This window comes from Hippocampus guttulatus, chromosome 2 (genome assembly GCF_054856545.1).
Source record: "Hippocampus guttulatus isolate MCC_2025c chromosome 2, RoL_Hgut_1.0, whole genome shotgun sequence".
Lineage (NCBI taxonomy): Eukaryota > Metazoa > Chordata > Actinopteri > Syngnathiformes > Syngnathidae > Hippocampus > Hippocampus guttulatus.
Genome location: NC_141262.1, coordinates 14530223 through 14553675, shown reverse-complemented (window position 1 = coordinate 14553675; position 23453 = coordinate 14530223). Strand labels below are relative to the sequence as shown.

At 41.9% G+C, this 23453-nt stretch overlaps 1 protein-coding gene across 4 annotated transcripts in view; it reads left to right on the top strand.

Annotated features, from left to right (window-relative positions):
- The first annotated feature begins 364 nt into the window (after positions 1 to 364).
- Positions 365 to 23453, top strand: part of slc36a1 (solute carrier family 36 member 1) — a 32640-nt gene continuing 9551 nt past the window's right edge. Inside the window, exons 1-12 of one of the 4 annotated variants that reach the window (XM_086138053.1) lie at positions 365 to 520; positions 5557 to 5664; positions 8995 to 9109; positions 9198 to 9288; positions 10069 to 10157; positions 11482 to 11571; positions 11805 to 11889; positions 17564 to 17602; positions 17714 to 17791; positions 19184 to 19282; positions 19376 to 19542; positions 20120 to 20289. In XM_086138053.1, the coding sequence (XP_085994179.1) occupies positions 5631 to 5664; positions 8995 to 9109; positions 9198 to 9288; positions 10069 to 10157; positions 11482 to 11571; positions 11805 to 11889; positions 17564 to 17602; positions 17714 to 17791; positions 19184 to 19282; positions 19376 to 19542; positions 20120 to 20289 (1057 nt within the window). In that variant the 5' untranslated portion in view covers positions 365 to 520; positions 5557 to 5630. Of the gene's footprint in view, positions 521 to 5556; positions 5665 to 8994; positions 9110 to 9197; positions 9289 to 10068; positions 10158 to 11481; positions 11572 to 11804; positions 11890 to 17563; positions 17792 to 19183; positions 19283 to 19375; positions 19543 to 20119; positions 20290 to 23453 lie in introns of all 4 variants that reach the window. The other 3 variants (XM_086138044.1, XM_086138035.1, XM_086138062.1) reach the window with 3 other exon arrangements.

Genomic DNA, 23453 nt, shown 5'->3' with positions numbered 1-23453 from the left:
ATAAAATAAATAAATATATATATATATATTTTCATTCATGAAGGGTTCGGTAAATGTGCATATTAACTGGTTGGGTTCGGTACCTCTCACAAGGTTAAGAACCACTGTGCTAGATGGATGCTGCTATCTGCAGACTTACTATTGCAACTGCAATTTGAGTCCAACGTATATCTCAGTAAAAGCGCATGTATAAAAAAGAAAAAAACAACAACCTTTAAGTAAATTCATAAGTCAGTTTTTATTTGTCACATTCTACCGCGTCAATACGAAGGCAGTCGAAAGTCAGTTTCTATGGCAACAACAGAATCACGCGCACCGATGGCTACTTCCGTGTTCATGTCACGTGACCTCGCGGCTGTGTTCTGGCCGACTTTCAGTGGCATCCGAGCAGGGACAGACAGTTAACTCACTCGGATTCGTAACCACACACGACGACAACATGAGCACAGCTCTTCGGATACGTTAGCGCACACCGCAGAGGCACCCAGGGACGACAGAGACGACGTCTTCTTTTACCGAGGTAATAAAACAAAGATATATTCTGTGACGCTCCGTGTTGACGTCAAAAGGATGGCTAACGTCGGCTAGCAATGGTGATTTCTTTTTTTTGTTTTGTTGTTGTTTCATTATTTTAGGGCTGTCATGGGCGTAATTCGCGCGGTTACTTGTCGCTTACACGTAAGACTTCGTCACCAATCCTATTTTTAGAACCTCTGCGTCGGGCATTATGTTATTCGTGGCTAATGGTAGTCACGGTTCGGTGGCAGAGTCTGTATCGGGTCCATGTAGCCACCTCCAGGGCAAAGCACTCAAATTTGAGCTGGCCGGTCGAGTATTCCTGGCCTGGTCACAGAAGAGCCCTCACCCTCGGGAGAAGCAAACATTTAGTGCCCCCGTGACTGATAGTATCTTTTGTCGAGAACGTTGTCGTCAGTGCATTTCTGCATTACATTATGTCCTAGTTATCGTTCAAGAAAAGGGGGAGGGGAGACGTAGACAATTTAGAACCCCAAAAAAATCTTAACATTGTTTTTTCGTCTCTAACAAAATATTACAGTGCATCAATTTGTCTGAAATTCATACAAGTTCAAGTCCCTGTCTGAACTATAAACATGTTTTAAGCGGCTGTTGTGTGATGCTGAATAAGATAAGAAAGAACATTTAATAAAATTGATACAGAATAAATGCAAATTGGTCAGCAATATTAACTCAGGAACACAAAACAAATGAAACAACTTGTAACCTCTCTGCTTCATTTTGGCTTGTTGGAAGGCTTTACATTTGAGATAAGAGAGACAGATAAGTTAAAAAAATTTTTTTGACTCCTGAGGACAGTCAAACGCCATTTGACTGTCGTTGCTGGACAGTCCCGGGGCGCTTGTGTCTTGCGCCTGTTATGGGCAGCATTTTTCACAGCCCCGCTTTGTTCAGCGGAGAGATCGGTGCTGTTGAACGGTCTGCGGCTGGATGGATGTAAGGCTTGAGGAGCCGACGATGAGAAGAAAGGAGCGTTAGTGCGGAGCGCCGTTGCGGATGTGGAACTTGGAGTCGCGGCTTGGAATTGAAGTGGATTTACATGGGACAGGAGATGTGAGCCAATCTCTTTTTCGTCAATGGACGCTATAGCTTCGCGTTTGCTTTCAAAACTTAGCTTGGAGCAGACGTGTGCACATTTTCAGCGTCTCTGATCCACTGGTGAAAGGACACTTTGATCCTCTCCTCTTTCATCTATAACTGCTTCAGACAAAGTGTATGCAGAAAAGTGGTGAAGATTGCACGACTGTCTGTGTCCTATGTGTTGTGTTGTGTTATTTTTGTTATTTTGACTTCAAAATGGCGCCGCGTGAGTGGCTGCCTTTCCAGCAGCTCCTATATTTTGTTGTTCTACTTCTTCCTTTCATAACTTTGCTGCTGTGAATCGTGAATTTCTCCATTGCAAGACTAATAAAGGTTTTCTTATCTTATCTTAATACGTAAGCAATGCAGTCACAGTCCACTTGTTCACGGATCATTTTTTTCATGAAACATGAAAAGTTGAAGAGGATAAAGCCACACATTTGTTTGTTGTCCTGTAATCTGCTCTGTGTTTTGCTACAATTTAGTTATTTATTGTAATACAGATGAATGTGTTTGTTTGTTTGAAAACATGGGAAGAGGACCTTCAAAAAATTGTCACCTATTAAATTGCAATATGCAAGGGGGGAATCTCAACTAGATTATTTTTTTTGAAATCGCTCAACTATAGTTTAAATGACGGCATAATCTCGGTTCTTAACATGTCTCTGTTGTGGTTGTGAGTTGGGTTGGGCTGGGCTAGTATTAAAAATTAAATTAAAACAAACAATGATGACAAGTAAGTTGTTTGTCATGAGTAAACGGCCCCAGGCTGCAAAAGTATTCCTTTTGCCAAGTTAGCACTGGATCTGCAGTCAGGGATGAGAAAATGTACACATAAACGGTGATTTTAAAAAAGTTCACATTATCCTTCCAAATGTTGTTTATATTTCACCCGATATAGGAATTTAATTGCACTGAAATGAATTGAAATACAAATAATTTGTCCCAGGACATTTTTTTAAATGACATGTTTCTAGTAACGAAATGGCCACTGTATTGCGCAAAAATGTGATAATCGATTAAATAAATAATTCAATTGTTTTTTTATAAAGTGAAATGGTAACTGTACATACTGTGTTGGATGTATTGTGTGTTTGACTTACTGCAACTGTGGCTCTACTTGCAAGTGCAGCCCTGGTATTCGCAGGGGATAGGGACCGCGCCGGACGGTAAATAATGATTTTTTCCGAAAGTAACTCACTAACTAACTCCTAATAGTGATGTAACTTGTGAGAAAGTTATACAGGTAACTGCGTACAGTAATAGTGTGTGTGGCGTTTGGGAGTCAGAGTGATGAGAGGGAGAAGAAGAGTTTTAAATCAGAATATGGAAAAAGCTAGAGGTGGGTCAAGTAGGGCTGGACAGTTAATCCAAATGTAATTGTGATTTTCTATTTTATTTTGGCTTCTCTCGATCAGAAAAACATCACAATAGTAGGTGCACACCACCCTGAGCACTGTGTTGGTTGCAGCAAGCGTTTGACATGAACATTACGCTGTTGTTCCAGAGCTGTGCTTTAAGCCGTTTGACACCCCAGGTGGGGATTTGCACACATCTCCGAATCTGCATTCGGCTGTTGACAGTCGTAACTGAAGATTTATGTCGTCACTGACATCACAGACTGATGTTCTTCTGTATTCATGAGAGACGGCATGGATCCTTGAAAAACTGTTGGTTCTAACCATTCCCCGGGTGCTTTTTGCTCACTTATTTTTGCAAACATCATTACTACACCTCATCGAAGAGCACAGGCGAAAGAGGCCTTTAAAGGTTGGCTCTTTACCTCCAGATAACCAGAGGTGGGCGTGTCAGTGAATTTTGCCGGTGCCTCATTCGCCAGTGGCTGGGCCACCCGACCGTCATCGTCAGTCCGTGTTGCAACTCCGCCACGAACTGCACTTGTGTCCCTGCTGCTTGCCCACAAACTGTTCGCATGATGCCTCTTTTCTTTTTGTTCCTCCTCCCGGATGACTTGGCAACAGCACGAGCACATGGCACGCGCGATCCCAACTCTGCACACAGTTTTCATGTGAAGTCACAGGAAAAAAGTCGTTTTTATTTATTTATTTTTATTAAATAAAGATTAATAACATGTTGCCCATCTTGATAATAATGAGTCGTTCAGAAAGTCAGACAAATGCGCCTATACACCTTCTTACCGCCCACCAGCGTCAGTTTCAACATATCACAGGTGCATGTGTGGCTAAGTGAAGAAAAGAGAGAGTGTCAAGCCTCCTAGTACACATTCATTCATTCATTCCGAACCGCTTTATCCTCACTCGGATCGCGGGGGGTGCTGGAGCCTATCCCAGCTGTCTCTGGGCAGTAGGCAGGGGACACCCTAAATCAGTCGCCAGCCAATCGCAGGGCACACAGAGACAAACAACCATCCACACCCACACTCACACCTAGGGACAATTTAGAGCATAGGTGTCAAACTCAGGTCCTGGAGGGCCGCTGTCCTGCATGTTTTCCAAGTCTCCCTGTTGCAACACAGCTGATTCAAATGAACAGCTTCGATGTCAGGCTTCCGCAGAGCTTGCTGATGATCTGATCATTTGAATCAGGTGTGTTGGAACAGGGAGACTTGGAAAACATGCAGGTCTGCGGCCCTCCAGCACCTGAGTTTACACCTATGATTTAGAGTGTTCAATCGACCTGCCAAGCATGTTTTTGGAATGTGGGAGGGAACCGGAGTACCCGGAGAAAACCCACGCAGGCCCGGGGAGAACTACACATTCATTACTTTGAGAAATAAAACAGAAAAACATCAACAATGTTTTGCTCCTTGTTTCCAATTACATATTTACTTCTCTATCCTGTTTAAGTATTTGCTTTTGCTATTTGAGCAAGGCCGACCATTCATGTGGAAAACTCTGAATAATCAACACTGTCCTGCCGATTTGGTTCATGTTAGCAAGCAAGACAGCAGAAAAATACATCTCAGCTGAACATAATTCTAAACCCTTATGTATTAATGTATCCATTTTTTATTCGTATTCTTATTTTATTCTATTGGATTTTATTTTCTCTATAGTTTTTTATTTTTATCTTATTTTGACTGACTTGGCTGATTTTCACACCTTGTCTTCACATAGCTGAGTGTTTTGCAAACGGTCGGTATTGTTCAGCGTTTTGTCCTGTCATTCACACATCCTCGGGTGTGTTTTTCATTGTTTACAAATGTTTCGGAACACTCCGGACAAAGTGGGGATTTGCCGGTATTTCCTGATCTCTGTCTGGCTTTGGACAGTCATAACTGGAGATTTGCATATTTTCGGACCATCCGTCAGCCAGTCGGTCACTCTGTCGTGCGGCTCCGACACAAGCTGCATGTGTGTTCCTGCAACACAAACTGTTTCCTCGCTGCACCTTTTCTTTTTGTTCCGTCTTCGCGACGACCATACGTGCGCACTCTCCCAGCCCCAAACTTTGTATTCTCGTGGCCTATGATAATTTGTTGTTCGGAAAGTTAGAGAAAAAACTTTTCACACACCCTCGCATCAGTGTCAAGATGTCACAGGTTGATGCGCCCTGTATATGAGGGGGAGAGTGAATGAGAGACTGATTAAATATTTGTTCGACTCAGCCCGAATCGCAACGCTAGGTAAAGAGTGATTTTCTTTTTCTCGTTAAAATAAAAGTACAGTGTACACCCAGGTTGAATACTTTTTAACAGGAGTTCAAGTCACAAATCCACTTAAGATGTTGGCAATTTGCAAAACAAGGCATCCTAGATGTATTTAATTGGGATGCGTGCTTGCATGCAATTTCATTTGCTATGAAGCAGGTTCTTTTGAAGCTGCCACTATCTAGCCCCAAGCCAAAGCATTGGGTACAATTGTGTATTTAGTCCTTATTTAATGCCAAGGTGGTCAGCAAAGAGCTCGCCGACGTATTGTTTGTTGATGTTAAATACGTTTGTCTTCTTCCTCGCAGTCAAGCGACGTCCATGCTGCAATCGCTGACGCATAGTTTTTAGCACCCAAGAGGCCGTGAGACGCACTGCCAACATGATGTCCTCCAGCGATGATGTTCAAGGGGAAGGTATGAAAAATGATTTGGATTGTCTTTGGTGTTCATCCCAAAAAATTAAGGTCATTTCGTTGAAGATGAAATTCTGTTTGATGTTTATCAGGGTTTTTCCTGAGTCAAATTAAGGCAGAGGTGGTACCATCCTGAACCGGTGTCAATGATGTGCGTGTATTCTGTAAATTCAACGGACTCAATGTCTTTTACAGGAAACATGCTTTAAGTTGAAAGTTCCAATAAGAAAATGACTATTATCATTGAGAAGCATTCGTTTATTAAAACTCGCATAGGTGAATGATGGACTCAGCTTGTGTGGTGGGGCCACTTTTGTTTTGAGACACTATTTTGAAGCGGCCATCAAGCGCTCTGTGGTCCATGTCGACTTGTGCTGCAATAGCACGCTGCACTGTCCTCCTTTTAAAAAAACAAAAAAAACATTTCTTAAACTATCAATCTTAGTAATCAACTTAGATTATTTTAGTTTTTGCAGCTTTATTAGTTGCGTGTTTTAGGTATTACCATCTTTAATGTACTTCCCCTTCTCTTCTGCTTTGCGAATGACCGTCACCGCATGTCTTTTGACCGCATGTCCAGCCTGTAGTTGGTTGATTACTGTCTCAAAAGGGAAGCAGCGGATGCCTGCTGTGTTAGGGCGCAGTGCTTGTGGCATAAATACCAGTGCATGCCTTCCTTCGTATGCCTGAGTCAGTTAAATTGCTTGTCAAAGCCACTGGCTCGTGTGTTTTAAAGATGATATGGAAAGAGGAATAAAAAAATAAAAAAAGAATGTTTCAATGGCGAATACATAAACGTTGCGTTTTAATGAAATGTACTTTTGTTTGTTTAATTGATGATGAGATTGTTTTTGTGAAAAACTGAATTGTGTTTGATGATACAAAAAGTTTTTCAAATGAAGACATTAAAGTGTCATTATTCACATAAACCTTTGCATTACTGGTAGTTTCTGACCAGGCTATAAAATGGAGGCAAAATTGTCTTAAGCCTCTAATTTTTGAAATGCTTTCAAGTATTTTAATTAATTGACGACTACATTGTGTTTGTGTGAAGACTATATAATGTTAGTGTTATGTAAAGTCGAGTGGTGACTAAATTGTGGTAAGTGTTTGAAAATTTTTCGTTATACTTGTGGAAAACTAAATCGTCTTTGATCAAAATCGCCTGCTCGTTTCAATGAACACTCTGGTCTTTGATGTTGACAAATTGTCTCTGCTCTTAACAAAATGTTTGCTACGTTGAATGATGAACCTAAATTGTCTTCTTGACTAGCACAAATAAACAAAGTGGAGCAAAACTGGTAGCTGTTGGTAAAATGATCAGGCCATAGGCAGCAAATGATGACCAGATAGGACTGACCATATGGTAACTGCAACCATGCTAAAGGCCCCTCCGTTTGTAAACAGACTTGTCTGATAACATGCCGGATGCGGTTATGTTGGATTTGCATTCACTGCAACTCCCATATTGACTTGACTTTATCCTATTACTATAAGATGTTTGAGTTCATGTTGACTGTGTCTATTAAAAAAAACGTGTGTTACTTGTGTGAAAGCCACCTCCCTGTGTATTGTGGACCAGGTCCACAGACACGTTGGACTCATTATGTAATCTTTGTAGATAGTTGCTCTAGCTTTGACATCTTTAGATAACACACTTCTGGGAATGGACGGTAATATTGAAACGGTGTGGAATTTGGACGTGCACGTTCCATTACGGAAGAGAGATACTGTATTTTGTGGGTGGCCCTAAAGAAAGGCCTGACACTGCCTTATTAATACGAAGAAGTTCAGACCAGTCATGTGCATCCTTACAAGCCCACCTTTAATCAATGTTGGCTTTATTTTTAGGCTATGTTGGCATGACAAGTACCACAAGTACTTTTGTTCTCTAAATTCATTTTGTCATGAAAACGGAGAAAAACAACAACAACAAAAAATGCCCATGTGTGCGCTTTAATCACTGATTCGAGGACCGATGGCGTTGATCATACAAGGGTCGGGTTAAATTATCGATTAAATGATACACCACAATATTCCTCACCCCAATTTAATAGCGATTCAGTTCGGGCTCGAGGTTTTGCACTGGTGCTACCATTTGGTCGGTACAGCATGACCATATTTGCTGATGTGTAGTTGTCTTAATTGGCATACTGTAGTTTCGTATGATGTAAAGATTGACAGTAACTGAAGATATATCTGCAAAATATTTTAATGTAGCAACAAAAATACCTACCCTTTGCAAATATTTTAATGTAACAACTTGTTGTTACATTAAAATATGTGCGTGTGCGTGTTGTGTGTAAAACTACAGTAGAACAACTGCCCTGATAGATTAAACTTGGGTGGAAATGAAGGAATGAGTCTAGAAATGTAATGTGTGGTGCACGCCAGTGTCATTGTGTGGGTTGAGAGCATGAGAGAAGTGCGTAATTGCTCATGCAAGTGATTAGGCAGTGAGTGATTAAGCAACTTTACTGCTTGTCTTGGCCGTAATTTGTGTGCTGTTTATACAGGTTTCACCGAAGCATTTTTAAAGTCAGAGCCTGAAACCCCCCCCACACACACATACACACCATATGGCGATGTGATTTGGGCCTTTGGTTCCCCCGAGCCGTTCAGGTCACGAGTATACATCCCTCCTGCTGTTGCTAAAATGTGTCGTCATCTCTTTCTCACATTCGTATCAGCCCGCACTCACTTCCTCTTCTGCGTCAGTGTGCAGCCAAGTGTCACGCCTGAGCCTCAGACAGCGAAGGGTCTTAAAAATGCCTTCATCAGCATGATTGTGTTAATGTTTTTGCTCCAATGTTAAGCCGTAAATAACACTGGGCTTCATTAAAAATAAAGAAATTTCTTTGGAAATCTGATTTGTACAGTAGTAAAGCATATTAAAAAAGTGTAGGGTTAGAGTATTTGTATTTACTTACTTACAGTAATGAAGATAATGTCTTATTTTCTTACAGGATTTAAGGGTGCGCATTTACTCACTATTTGCCATTTTTATTTTTATGTCAACGGACAGTTCGTTCATGCACTTCATACATCTACATGATCCACTAATGCTAAGTGGTAGGAGCTAGTAGTAACTAGCTAGTAGCCTGGCAAAACAGCCTCCCCAAATAATAGCACAAGCGCTTATGAGGAAAAACTTCAGCATATGGGGCAAAATATATGGTACCACTGTCTGCAGTGCGAAAAGGTGATCTGGAAAATATTTGGCATTCTTGTTTATTTTTTTTATGCAGAGCAGTGTACTGAATTTAGAATACAGTAGAGTACAGTGGAGGCAGGATGTCCTGCTGAGCTTTATTTTCTCACCCTTCTGCAGGGTCTCTGTTCTCTGATCAGAACCCATCAGAACTGGATGCTCTGTGTCCTTCCCCTCCAGGACCCTCACGAACACAGCGTCACTACGAGAGGATCGGCACGCAAACCGGAACATCGTACGTAGCCAAGTAGAAATGCCCAACAGGCCTTGTTGTGTGATGTGGAAAGCTACCGGTACTGTGACTCTCTTTTACACTTGTGCAGTTTCTGTCAGACTCTGATCCACCTGCTGAAGGGCAACATTGGCACCGGGCTGCTGGGTCTGCCTTTGGCAGTCAAGAATGCAGGTCTTGTGGTGAGCCTCCTTTAAATTCTTTACCTAAAGCCTGTTTCATATGAAATTCAGTAGGCACGTCTTACCTGAGTAGGGAAAAATTGTTCACCAAACACAATTAGTTCTGTTTTATACTCATTTAAATTCACAATATTAGATTTCAGACAATCTTTCACTTCTCTCAGACAGTTATGAAAGGACTGGAACGAACCACTTTTAGATGTGACCAGCATACAGTATATATTTGACTATTATCCGCAAAACAATGAAAGGAGATTTGATATTTCCTTAAAATTGAACTGAGTGGCAACATATGCAAGGAAAACAAAGTAGCCTCGGGGGCACTCCACAAGTAAAGAGTGCTTCAACTGATAAAAAAGGGTCACCCAAAAAATGTCTTTCAGTAAGATATGATGTGAACCATTCCAGAGCCATGTCTTGAATGCCATCATCTAATTCTAACCATGATGACGAAATCTCATGATCCACAATATCAAAAGCTGCAGTGACATCTAAAAACACAGACAGCATTGTTAAAAATAGATCATTAAACATTTTTTTATACTTGCTGTTTCTGTGCAAAGGTACGATGTAAAACTACACTGAAATCTTTCGGCTATAGAATTTAAGTGACACTGCCGTTGAGAAAAAAATAACATTTTCTAAGGTTTTGATAAAAAAGGCAACTTCTCCGTGAGAGGCAGCCGTGACTCCTCCCTGTGCCAACGTAGGGCTGTGTGATGCTCTTACGACATGATACGGGGTATTATTGAAAAACGTCCCGTGTGTTCTTGTGTCCAGCTGGGTCCGGTCAGCCTGCTGTGCATGGGCCTCATCGCGCTCCACTGTATGAGGGTGCTGGTCGACTGTTCCCACTACCTCAGTGCAAAGTAAACTCCGCTCTCACCTCGTTTTCATTTTGTGATCACACGCTCGTTTGTTGTTGTTTGTCTTTACACTCTACAACTAATCTTAAATGTAATTTGTCTTTGCTACAGGGCAATGATATGGCCTATCCAGGATACTTTTTTTTTTTTTGTCCTTAACTCAAAGTATGACATGACAACCCCTTTCACACTAGATTGATCCCAATGGCGTTTGTTTCAATTTTAAACCCCACACCAAATTGTGTGTGTCTGTTTACAAAGCAGCCTGTGACTACAGTTCACTGAAATGGATGTAAAATGGTGGTTGGATGTTGGCACCAGGGATGCCAGGGAAATGTGGCTTTTCTTACTGATGGAAAAAAATATATACTCAAACTAAACTAATACAAAACCAGCTCAGAGTTAAAAGAGTAGACTTGGTTCCTTTTGACCTGGTTCTTCACTTGTTTCTTCCCTCTGGAGTAAGGTTATTATAGTTGATGAAAACATGAAATAAAGAAAACTAAAATTGACAAAACATTTTTGTTAGCGAACTAAAATAAAAAGTAACTAAAATAACAATGTTCATGAAACAAATTAAAATTTTGAACATGTTCAAGCTTTCTTTGCGACAATAAAAACTATTTGCGGCTGTTAAAATTGTTGTTGAATGTCTGGCGAACACCTTTGCGACCTTGAACGAACCCTGACTCAAACACCAACTTTCGCTGCTCAGTGAGATACAGGCTTTGAGTGTCGTGTAATACACCTTGTATGCCAACGCTGAAAGTGGATCCACAGTAACATAATTTTGGCTGCTCACCATGAATCAGGATGCCGTCGCGATTGGATTTGTCCAGAAATGAGTCGAGGCGCCTGGCGAGGGACAAGCAAAGAGCCATAATTAAATTCAAACATGCCATTTCTTCCATAAAAGTTGGTTCCCTAGACTGCAAAAAAGTATGCTCTTGCCACTTGGTAAACATTGGCGCAGATAGCATAGAAGACAAGATACACCAGCATGCTGTAGCAGCAAGCTAACAGGTGTGCTTACTCGACGGCCGTGTTGGAGACATCAAAGACAATGCCTGGGCATTGAAATTGGATCGTAACTTGCTCATTTCCAGAAGTGGGCAGTTTGCAAAATTTTGCTGGTGCGTCATTCGTCACCAGCCCGGGCACTCGTCCCTCATTGTCAGTCAAGCCGAAACAAACTGTAATCGTCAGTAAGTCAGTTGATTTTTGTGTATTTTAAAGGATTTTTAATGAATGAAAAATTTAGTTGGGGTTATTTTGTTAGCTTTTGTTTTCATAAATGTCTTGTCAAAAGAAGGTTTTGCCATTTCAGGATGAACAGGCCGTCTCTGACGTATGGCGAGGCGGTCCAGTACAGCATGGAGAATGTTTCGTGGCTCAGGAGACACTCGCATTGGGGAAAGTAGGTTAAAAATGTGTATGCATTCTCCAGCATCATAAAATTACACAGCTGTTATTATTGCAACCAATTTTACACCCATTGTATAAGCTTACTATAATCAACGTTTTGGCTGCCGCTGCTCAACCCGTATTGTTTTGTGTTTTTTGTTATTGTAAAGTGTCCTTGGGTGTCTTGAAAGGCGCTTATAAATAAAATGTATTATTATTATTAATGTGTGTGTCTTTTCCTTTTAGACGGACAGTCAACTTGTTTCTCATCATCACCCAGCTCGGCTTCTGCTGCGTTTACTTTGTCTTCCTGAGCGACAATGTTAAGCAGGTAACACACACACACACTCACACACACACACAAAGACAAAGGTTTTCCATTCACCACAGAAACCTCCATTTTTTTCTGTGGTCACTCTGTCCTGTCACTGTTGGCATCGCAGCTCTACTCTATGAAACTTGTACTGCAAAGTAAAACTATGGTGAACTTTTGACACCTGCTCTTTGCACCACACTTGGACCTCATCATCTACTACATTATTTATATAAACGGTATTGCATGGCCACTAGATGGCAGTGCCTCTCTGTTGTCACGCTGGTTCAGACATTGCCATTAACTTATCAATGAAGAACAGTGGAACCAAGACGTCAATTATGTCTTCATTTAGTCTCTCAAATCAAGGTTAACGGCCCATGTTAAAGTTTCAAACTAGGGTAAAGATTGAGGGTTTCAAGGCAGGATTAGGGTCTAAAACAAAAATGATTGTTTCATAGTCAGGTTTTCAGTCATGCTGCTTCAGGCATTGTACTTTGTTTGTTTGACGCCAGGGTTTGGATCGCCAGAATTCAGATGGGATTTTAGCTAGGTTTAGAGATTCAAGTAGGGCTGTACTGATCGTCAGTGCTGATACTGTACTTTTGTACTTGTACATGAAAAGATGCTCCGTTACTAACACACTGATACACCTTACCAGCCCGACAAATGCCTTCCGGGCAGCTGGAGTAGGAGCCATGTCATCCGTTTGGGGATACTGTGAGGTAAACACAGGTGACAGCACTTTGTTGTTAGCCGACTGCAAATAATGCTCTGCAAAATGGATAATGGACTCCACTCAGGTTGTGACCAAGTCCACCATCCCGCGAGTTGCGGCGGTGGGCCATCGGCAGATGCCAAGTTTCTCGAGCCCCGTTGCCAGCTCTGCTCCGCACAGCTCGTCTCCAGCTGGGCTTGCAGCGCGACGCTTCAAGTAAAGAGAAGTAAACGATAATGCCATAAAGTATCACTTCGGTTTTCCTGTCACAATTTGATTTTATAACTTGTGGTATTCGTAAGAAGCAGTTCTTGCTTTACTTTGTTCGCATTCTATTTTGTAGTTAACACACAGAGGTAACATAGGATCCCAATTTCTCTTTGTTCGCCACCAGACTCAACATTCTTCAATCGTTCTTATTACTCCATTATATCTTTTAATTACCGGTACTGTGTGTACTCCTTTGACATAGTGTTGAAACAGAAACACCACTTAACTGAAATGTCTTTTGTGGGGCAGACTACATTCAAATGAAACGTGTATCAAGATTAGACTTAACAGCAATCTAATCAGCGCGATCGTATGGGGACGATGTTTTGCATTTTATGGACATTTTGTGATTTGCCTTCATGATTTGAACAATTATGTTCTTGATCAGGTCTGCACATAAAGACATTACAGCTGGAGTTTTACCCACATATATATTTAACTGTAGCGGGCCACCACAAATGAATTTTGGCCGCTACTCAAACATTTTGGCACTACCTGTCATGATCAAACTTTAATTGCTGTACGGAAAGCTGCTCTGCTCGCGGTCCTTTTGCGAGTCTGCTAATTAATACCTTTGTCAGGGTTGGCACTGGTCATGAAAGTTTTAAGCCCATTCCACATTCAAGTGTAATTAACCCGGACATCAGGTGTTTATGTGGCGGTGGTTGCTGCCTGTTTCACCGCAATTTTGCTACGCGCACCAGTTATGCATGCATTTGGCAGAGGCATTGTGGCCCAACACATAACACTTCATGATGTCGAACTGATAGAAATGGGCCAACTTAATATCAGTAAGGAAGTGGCAATTGCGCCGAATTGCCCCAGATGAAATGAGGGCACTTATGTAGTGGGGATGGGGGCCACACATGCTGTTCCTTGGTTGCATCAGCTCATCCCTGTTTTAGGAATGAGCCCCCCCCCCCCCCCCCCCCCCCCCCAAAAACAGGAACAACTGAGAACACAGTTGTCAAAACTCAAGGTTCGGGGGCCAGATCTGGCCCGCCACATCATTTTATGTGGCCCGCGAAAGCAGATCATGTATGTTAACTTCCATGATCCTTTCTAAAATCAGGACCGAAATGTCAAATTGTCATGTGTAATAAATAACATTGAGATTTTGCAATCGTTTTCTGACCATGTTTACACTCACTTGAACAATAAGTGAACAAACAACAAACATGTAGTTGACTGATTTCAAAACTCATAGTCCATCAATTTGTTGTGTACAAGTAATCATACTAAGTGATGATTAAACATTAATTTGGCCCTCTGAGGGAAGATGCAACTCCAAAGTGGCCCTCGACAAAAACGAGTTTGATACCTCTGACTGAAAAAGAATTTCACGCTGTCTGTCAGAAATTCAGTACTAATTGTTTGCCGATGTTTTTAACACTTCCAACTTATTTCATGTATTTAAAAAATACACAAATGACTTTGCAGGGTTTTTTTATGTTTTGGAAATGTGTTTTAAACATTTATTGGAGTAAATTTTCATGATTATAAATTCAAGCACAGTATTAAGGTGGAATTGTGCTTCATGTTGCAGTGCCTCACAATAATAAATGCAAGCGCATTTTAGGGGAAAAAACCCCCACCTGCCTCGTTATTGTGACCACTTAGGCGCACAATGGTATTGTATTATGCTGTTGGTCCTAATGGTGGTAACTAAGTAGAAACACATTTTCAAGCTAGAAATATTACATATACATCCATTTTCTAATCCCCTTCTCCTCACAAGGGTCGTGGGCAGCTAATTTCGGGCAGTATACCCTGAACTGATTGGCAGCCAATTGCAGGGCACACATAGACGAACAACCATTCGCGCGCTCCCTGTCACACCTAGAACAAGAGTGTTCCATTAACCTGCCATGCATGTTTATGGAATGTTGGGGGGCAGTGGCGGATGCTGGTCAGTCAAGGGGGGAAGCTCAATTTCGAGCTACATCATAAAATGTGTCCGTTTATTTATATGTGAATTCTACTCTCCGTTCCTTTTCAAGAAAATGATCTGTGACCCTGCCATACCAACAAGGTGTCTTTTCCAGGGTCTTAACTGGGGTGATAAAAGTCAGTCGAACACAAGCAACTACAATAAAACACATCCGAAATAAAAGATTAATCTGTCACTAGTCGTTTTTAACAAAGAGAGTGTCGCTAAGATGATTAGAAGAAGTCTTCAGTTCAACTCAGAACAGAATGAGAATTGAAAAATGCTCCCACGGATGCCTACACTAAAAGATCGGTGATTGGCTCATTTCACTGTCAATCAAAAAGAGATTCAGCCTCAGACAGATCATCCAATCATCATGCAGAAAAGCTGAGCGTCCAGGCCAGCCGATAAACGCCCACTGTCCAAAGACTCCCAGAGACGCTGAGCGTCCGATGGGCGGGACAAAACCAGCATTTATCCAATGACTCGTCTCGTTTCAATGCATTGGGACTACTCTCGAGAGAAACCAACACGTACACACCACTTACCATACTGTACCGGTGGAGTAAAATTAGATGTCTTTTATTTCCTTCACAATGTCCTCCTTCAACTTCTTAGACAAGGCTGGAATGACTGCTACGCTTCATTAATAAAGCCACGCAAACCAAATTTATACAGTTGAGCCAAGTTTCAAAAGCCGGTCCACCCCGAATGAGTGAGTGCCCACACTCGTGCAGCAGCAACAGTTACTTCGATGTTTGCCTTCGCGGCTAGTAGAAGGCTGCTCCGATGAAATGCTAAAATCCATGGTAACTTGCACTGGGTCTCCCTCATCATTGAGCCGCGGCTCTCGTTGGCTTGGGTTTGAACAAACGAGTTCATCGTCTCTTCCAGTGCTTCTCTGACTTGGGAAAAGGAAGGTGTCCAATGTTATTTGACCCTTTATCCCTGACATGTCACACCAAAGTTCTTGTTGTAAACGTGTCGCCAAGCAAGGTTAGCATTGGGTCATGAAACATTTTAGCCAATGTGGCTAAAGAGTATAAAAATCTCCCAGCTGCATTTGAATGTAGTTAGCCGATACATCACTTGGTTATGGTAAGCCCTCCTGTTTCACTGCTATCTTGCGACATGGGCTGGTCATTGTACATGGCAGCGACACTGTCGTCCCCAAAAAAAACAAAACACATCTCACTTCAGGGAAATCTATTTTGGTCAAAGCTTGATGGCTTGCTGCATGATGTTGCACTGGTAGAAATGGGCCAAGTTATTATCTATAAGGATGTGGCAAGTGTGCTGTATAGCCCCAGATGAAAGAAGGGCACTTATGTAGCGAGGATAGGGTGACACATGCTGTTCCTTGGTTCCATCAGACAGTCTGCGTTTTAGCCTTGCCCTACCAAAAAATAAATAAAAAAAGGCACAACTGAGAGGGTGAAGAAAAATTTCATGCTATATGTCAACAATTCGGTATTAAATTGATCTCAGTCTTTACACCTTTTCAGCACTTACCTTCATACATATTTAATGTATTTAAAAATGCGTAAAAATGTTTGGCAACTGTTTTCTAAACATTTATTGGAATGTGATTTTCATTCGATATTTACAATACATTCAAGTGTGATAATTACTTTTTAGTTAGCTAATTAGTTTTAATGTTTGAATTGTGCAGAATCACGCACTGGTTTACAATAATAAATACAAGTGCATTTTAAGAAAAAAAACGTTTGCTTAATTTTTTTTAAGACCACTTAGGCCCACTATGTTATTGTCCTTTGTATTATGACGTTTTTTCCTACTATTTTTCCTGTAAAATGAATGGTTTTTTTAGTTTGTACTTGGTTTAAAAAGTTCGAGAACCACTGCCCAAAAACAATGATTGATACTATTATTACAGATTGTTATAATCCAATATAATGGCTGCATACAGGTAGTTACCACTATATTTGCCGCATTTAATTTTGTTAGAATACATTTTATGATGACATTATGTCCAAGGGTGCACATGATTTGTTTTCATGGGCTCCTCACATGAGTACCAGGAGATTGTGTTTGGTACTCACTGTGTGGTCGTAACTAGTGTCTTCCTCGATGTCCTCCTCCTGTGTCCACTAGCTCTACTTAACTTGTTAGCAGGTTATTTTTTGCCAAAGGACATGGTGTTATTTTACCTAACAACAGACTTCAAGGTGATGCTGAAAGTTGGAGCTGGCCAAAAAAAACACCGGAGCTAGTACATCACAAACAGGGAACTCCTTGACTTGTACTCCATGTATCCATCTGGAGGTGTTAGTTTGACACAATATAATCTTATTGCAAGAGTTGCACTGAGGCAATGGGTCTTTTTTTAAAAGAAAACTAAACCAAACTTGATTTCAGCGTGCGTACACCCCATGCACACACTTCTATGGTTGAGCTTCCTCTTAGGGTAGGCACGTCGCAGACGAGCACTTGTCGACTCGGCTGCGCTTAAAAATGCCTTTGTTCTTTAAATTTCCTTTTCCTTAGTTGTAATTGTGGTATAAATCTAATGTCATACCGTAGGGCTCTGTCTACAGCACGTAGAATACTGGGGTCCAAGTTTTCTTCCAGATTTTTAATTTTTTTTTTCTTTGAACATTTTAATGAACACATTTTGTCTCGATATTGATCTTGTGTCGATCACAATACATAATCATGTTGATTTATCACGCAGCCCTAATAACTAAAAATACGTTTTGTTTGTTTATTTTAATAGTGGGGGGCTTTTTGGCCTTGTTTTTCCTTCCTGGCAGGTGGTAGAGGCAGCCAACGCCACCACCTTCAACTGCCAGGTAGACGGCGGCAACCAGACACAGGTGCTGGTGCCCAGCTTCGACTCACGCCTCTACATGCTCTGCTTCTTGCCTGCCTTCATCCTTCTGGTCTTTACGCCCAACCTTAAGTACTTGGCGCCACTCTCGCTTATCGCCAACTTGGTCATGGCCACCAGCCTGGTCCTCATCTACTTCTACTCCATCACGGTAAACACCACTGGGGTTTTTTTTTAAGGTTCTTCTGTGCTCACATGTGAATTGTGAGTAGGACATACGAGTTGCCTTTTCAAAAATGCCTGTGAGATATGCCTGCTGGACATTTGCATAAAAAGCTATCACGTCACTCCAAAACATTCAAAATGGTTGGGCACAGGCGGTGAATCATAAGTAGATTGATTGAACATTAGAATGCCGAAAAACCAAACCTAAAGATCAAGCTAACATTAAGAATAATATAACAACTTGGGGATGCCACACACAAGTATGATTTCAAGCCAGTGTTTCAAAGTGGTTGTTTTTAATCAGCGGTTGTACTCACTCATTTTTCTATATTGGCGCAACACATTGTGGTATGGGTTGCTTTTCTAGAGAGCATTGGCTGTTCACTACTTTTAAATATTCTTAGTGGGATACGTTGAGTGGAGTTTTATGGATGTCAAATGTTCAGTGACGTTTTATATTTCCCAATGGTTTAAATAGTAAACATATTTTGTTAAGTTCTGGCTCCAAATTAAAACATCAGAAGTGTGCAGTGTTCCCTCTAAGCTGCGGGCATGAGCAATTGTGCACTGCTCTCACGCTCTCAATGCACATGGTGACAGGTGGCGCGCACCACGCACACACTACATTTTGACACTAATTTCTTCATTTCCACCCCACTGTAATCTACAAACAGGAAACTAGACTATTTCCACTTCCATTTCAGTTTCAGTAGTGCAACTGAAGTTTGTGACACACTCACTGACATTCACACGCTCACACTCTCCATGGACGAGAGGCTGCAGGCGACAGAATCAGAACAGAATCAGTAAAGGCAAATCCATAGACAGATATTTGTGACGGTGACATGTTGAAATCTCATATACTTTGAGTCAACCTGTAACTGAATTGTTATTGGTAAAAGTGTGAATATTGCTGTTTTGACCATCAAGGAAATGCAGCAATAGCAAATTCCCTAATGGAATGATTCATTTATCTTATCCATCTAACTATAAAAACAAATATAGGAGCCATAATATATGAATGATGATGGTTATAGAGTTGTTATGGAAGTTAATTGCAACAGGTTAGAATCTCTGAGGTTCGGGTATCAAATTAGGATCTCAAACTTGAGTTTGGGTTTCAAGTCTGGGTCAGAGTTACAAACGAGGCTTATGGTTTCAAGCCTGGGTTAGAGGTTCAAGCAACGGTTTTGGGTTCAAATAAGTGTTTTAAGATAGCGTGAGTGTATCCAAATTTTGTGTTGTGGCTATTGTGTCCAATGTTGTTCTGGCCTGGACACTCAAGCTTTTTAATCTCAATGAGGCTTTGCTGGTTAAATAATTTCCAATAAATAATGAAACAATCAATCCTGTTTCCTCTTCCATTGTTCTCTTCCAGCACATCAAATACCCCATTGACCTTCCGTTGGTGGGCCAAGCCAAGGACTACCCGCTCTTCTTCGGGACAGCCATCTTTGCCTTTGAAGGGATCGGAGTGGTACGTGCAAGAACAACAAAGAAAGGGGTCAATGCATACGCCGACACGCACACGGGAAATAGGTTGACATGCAGTTGTCACTGTTGTCTCAAGGTCCTCCCGCTGGAGAACAAGATGCACAGGCCACAGAGTTTCCCCTTGGTCCTTTACCTGGGAATGGGCATTGTCACCTTCCTCTACATCAGCCTGGGCACCATCGGCTATATATGCTTTGGCGCCGACATTGGCGGCAGTATCACCCTCAACCTGCCCAACTGCTGGTAAGAAGACATCACAAGTGTCTACATTTACTCTAGTTTGGGTGTCATTTACTTGTGACTGAAAGAAGACCTGCGTGGCATTTTTGAGACATCTTGGCAACTTTTGTGTGCAGCGCTGAACATTCACTATTCAGTTCGGGCTATTTGGCTTTCCGAGGAAACAGAATAAACCTAAAATTTGTGATAACCTTACACAAGTCCCGCTGTTAAATTTGAGAGTACTTCTTTTCACAACTTGCCGTTCTCTTACAAGACCAAAGACATAATTACCACCGGCTCTTGATTTAAATGTCAGTTGTACAAAAAAAAAGAAAGAAATTGCCATTTATTACCAGCAGAACCAGAGAACTGGACATCATTTGAGATTTATTGCACTCTTCCAGTAAAATCTGACATATGGCCACTCCAGACACACACACACACGTTCAATTCAGTCTTTCGTCTTTCTGTTTTGTTCTGTGTTTCCCGTTTCTCCCTTTTGTGGTGTCCCCACATAAGAAAGTACAGGTCACTGATACTTTGTTGTCCTGTAGTATACCGGTGCTCATTTTCTTCCTTCTCCCTCATCTTCATCCAGGACCTACCAGGCTGTTAAGCTGCTCTACTGCTTCGGCATCTTCATCACGTTCGCTTTGCAGTTCTACGTCCCCGCGGAGATCCTTATCCCGTCGGCCGTAGCCCGCGTGCCAGAGCATTGGGAGAGGGCCGTTGATCTTGTGCTCCGCGCCGTCCTTGTCATATTTACATGTGAGTACTTATTAAATTGTGTCGCTAGTGTTAAGGAAATATTCCGCTAGAAGTAGTAGTAGAACATTGTTGAGGAATTTCATCTTGCTATGAGAACTATTGACACTAGTCTCTGTCCTGAACATCTGCTGAAGTACTTAAAACAAAGAATGTAGTGTGAAGTTTAGGTCCTATTTTCACTTGGTTAATTAACAGCCCCCCAAGGGTTTTCTTGCCTCCACCACCTCATAAAAGTCCCTGAATGCTGTCAAGTGCCCTCAAAGAGGAACCCTAATCTCAAGATCTGTGACCAGCAGCAGTGGTCTATACTTTGTCATCATATCAAGATCGAACTTTGCTTGGCCTTCTTTGTCTCTACTTTTTACGTAGTTAGGTTTAATGATTATGGTGTTATTCCTCTCTGTTAGTTGTGTATGTTCAGACACTTGAAAGAAACAATGTAGAATGCTGTTGAAGGTATTTCCTGCTCACTGTTTTTACAATCACCTTTACTGCCCTCGAACCCCACCACTTTAGGGCCCCCCCCCCCCCACAGGACATGTTTAACATCAAAAGAGGAACTGTTATCTCAAGTATCTGTGTTCCTGCCATCACACCAAATGGTGGGTAGTGGTGGTCTGGTCTCACCTCACCGCTCCCAACTTCTTCCAGCCACACCGGGTCAGATGACCTGTTACTTTCTTTGTTTCGGGGATTTGCATGAGAGGCGTACCTCCCCGCCTCTCATTATCATATTGTCTCTATATAATCTCATGATGTGTTTCTTTGACGCTTCCTGATGAAATCTGAGACTCACAGGAGCCCGAATCGATTTGTGTTGCGTTGTGATAAACTGAAGAAAAGACGACGTGGTGTTGGGTCTTCTTCCACCTTATAGAGATAAAAGAACCTGTGTCCAAGGAGGGCTAAGAGCAATTTGACCGCTCCCATTCCTCAACACTAGTAGTCAGGTTTTTATAATTGATCATCATCAAAATGGCACACACAAAGGCCAGAGGAGCAGCAAAACACACTGTTGTCTCTTTTCCACCAACAAGACCAGGAATTCTGAGTTCCTGGTAACACAACGTCCTGGTCGTAAAAAGTTCCTGTGATCTATGTGGTTTGCGTTTCCACTGCACTTCAAAATTCAGGATAGTTCAGCATTTCCCCCATGAAGGTTTTCCATGGGCGGCCAGCTGATGTATTTTGACAGCTCCCTGGGAAGATGAAACTAGAAGTAAATGGAAAATAACATGCGCACTCGTACAGTACAGACATACAGAGGAAAAGCTCCACTCTGTCGGTCGGTCTGTCTGTCTCTCATTGTGCTGGGCTGCTCCAACACACATGCACACGTACACGTGTCCCCCCGCCAGCACCACGCATCTCGTTAGTGCCCCTCAGCTCTGCCGCACTTGCACTGTGGCCGCAACATCACACAGCCTTCAAAACTGGTGTGTAAGAGCCAAGTCAAGTCCATTTTCCATCCCCTACTTTGAAAGCATTCAATGTCCAAAAATTGAAAATGACGCATTGTTGTATTTAACGCTATCTGTATCTTAAATGTAGGGTTAAGGTAACGTAAGACAGTTTACCAGACCGACATAAGGCAAAGCTGAAATTAGTTAATTTAACAGGGCTCGACACTGCGACCATTATGCTCGGAAATGCTTGCATTTTTTTCAGTGTGGGCGAGTAAATATCTCATCCGGTTGCACAGTGTGAGTGCATGGTTTACTGCTCCTACTGGTACATACTGTACACCAAAGGTCCTCCAACTTTCTCTCCGTCTGTCAGATTGCACACAAAATGTGTAACGTGGGTCAATTTAAATCCATCCAGCCATCATCCATCCATCCACTTTCTTATCCGCTTATCCTCACAGGAATCGCGGGCAGCCTATCCCAGCTGACTTCAGGTAGTAGGCGGGGTACACCCTGAACTGGTTGCCAGCCAATCGCAGGGCACACAGAGACGAACAACCTGATTCACCATCCCATAAGCTGGCAGGAGCTTCATTACGTTGTTTTATACCTCTTTTATTAAATGTGATTTTTAAACATCCTCGGTTTGTAATTATGAGTAAATTACATTTATAAAAATATTAAATGTACATACCTGGGTCAGTTGAAAGGCATTATGTAAATGGTGCTATATAAATCAGTTGTTGCAAGTAGATTAAATATGTTCACCTCAAAAAAATCCCCTTAATTACAGGCTTTGTAAAGAATTAATCTCAACTGCATTGTCAGTCAAAGTTGAGGGCTCTTCTACGTGCGCTGAAAAAACGTTTCCTTGACTTCTTCTCCTTTCGGCTTGTCCCTTTTCAGGGGTTGCCACAGCGAGTCATTAATTTCCATCTTTCCCTGTTCTCTGCATCCTCTACTCTGACTCCATCTCTTCTTCGCTAATTTCTTCCTCTGTACACTTTCCTGAACCTCAACATTCCACCACCAGGTCTCTTTGTCCACCTTTCTCTGTCCTGAGGCCACACCTAGCACCTTCTTGCCTGTCTCCCAATCATCTGGGAATTCCTCAACACTGCCCAGAACTGCCCTTACCTCCTTCCTAAATTCTTCACAACAGTCCTCTTTCCTCAATTGCCACCATTTTATTTTCTTCTCTGTCTTCACCCTCTTCCTTTTCCTCACCTCCATTGTCAGCTTGCACACTACTATCCTATGTTGTTTGGCTACACTCTCTCCTGGCACCACTTTACAGTCGTCAACCTCCCTCAGATGACCTCTTCTACATCGAATATAATCTATCTGTGTGGACCTGCCTCCACTCTTGTAAGTTATCAGGTGTTCTTCTCTCTTTTGGAAATAGGTGTTTACCACGGCCATTTCCATTCTTTTGGCAAAGTCTACCACTGCCTGTCCTTCCAAGTCCTTAGCTCTAAGGCCAAACTTGCCCATCACTTCCTCATCACCTCTGTTTCCTTCCCCTACATGACCATTTAAGTCTGCTCCAATCACTACTCTCTCTCCCCTGGGAATGCGCTGTGTGACTCTATCCATCTCATTCGAGAACTTTTCCTTTTCTTCTGACTCACAGCCCACCTGTGGGCCATACCCACTGACTACATTCATCATCACACCATCTATCTCTACCGTCACGCACATCAACCTGTCTGACTCTTGTTTTACTTCTACTACATGTCTAGCATATTTTTCCTTTAT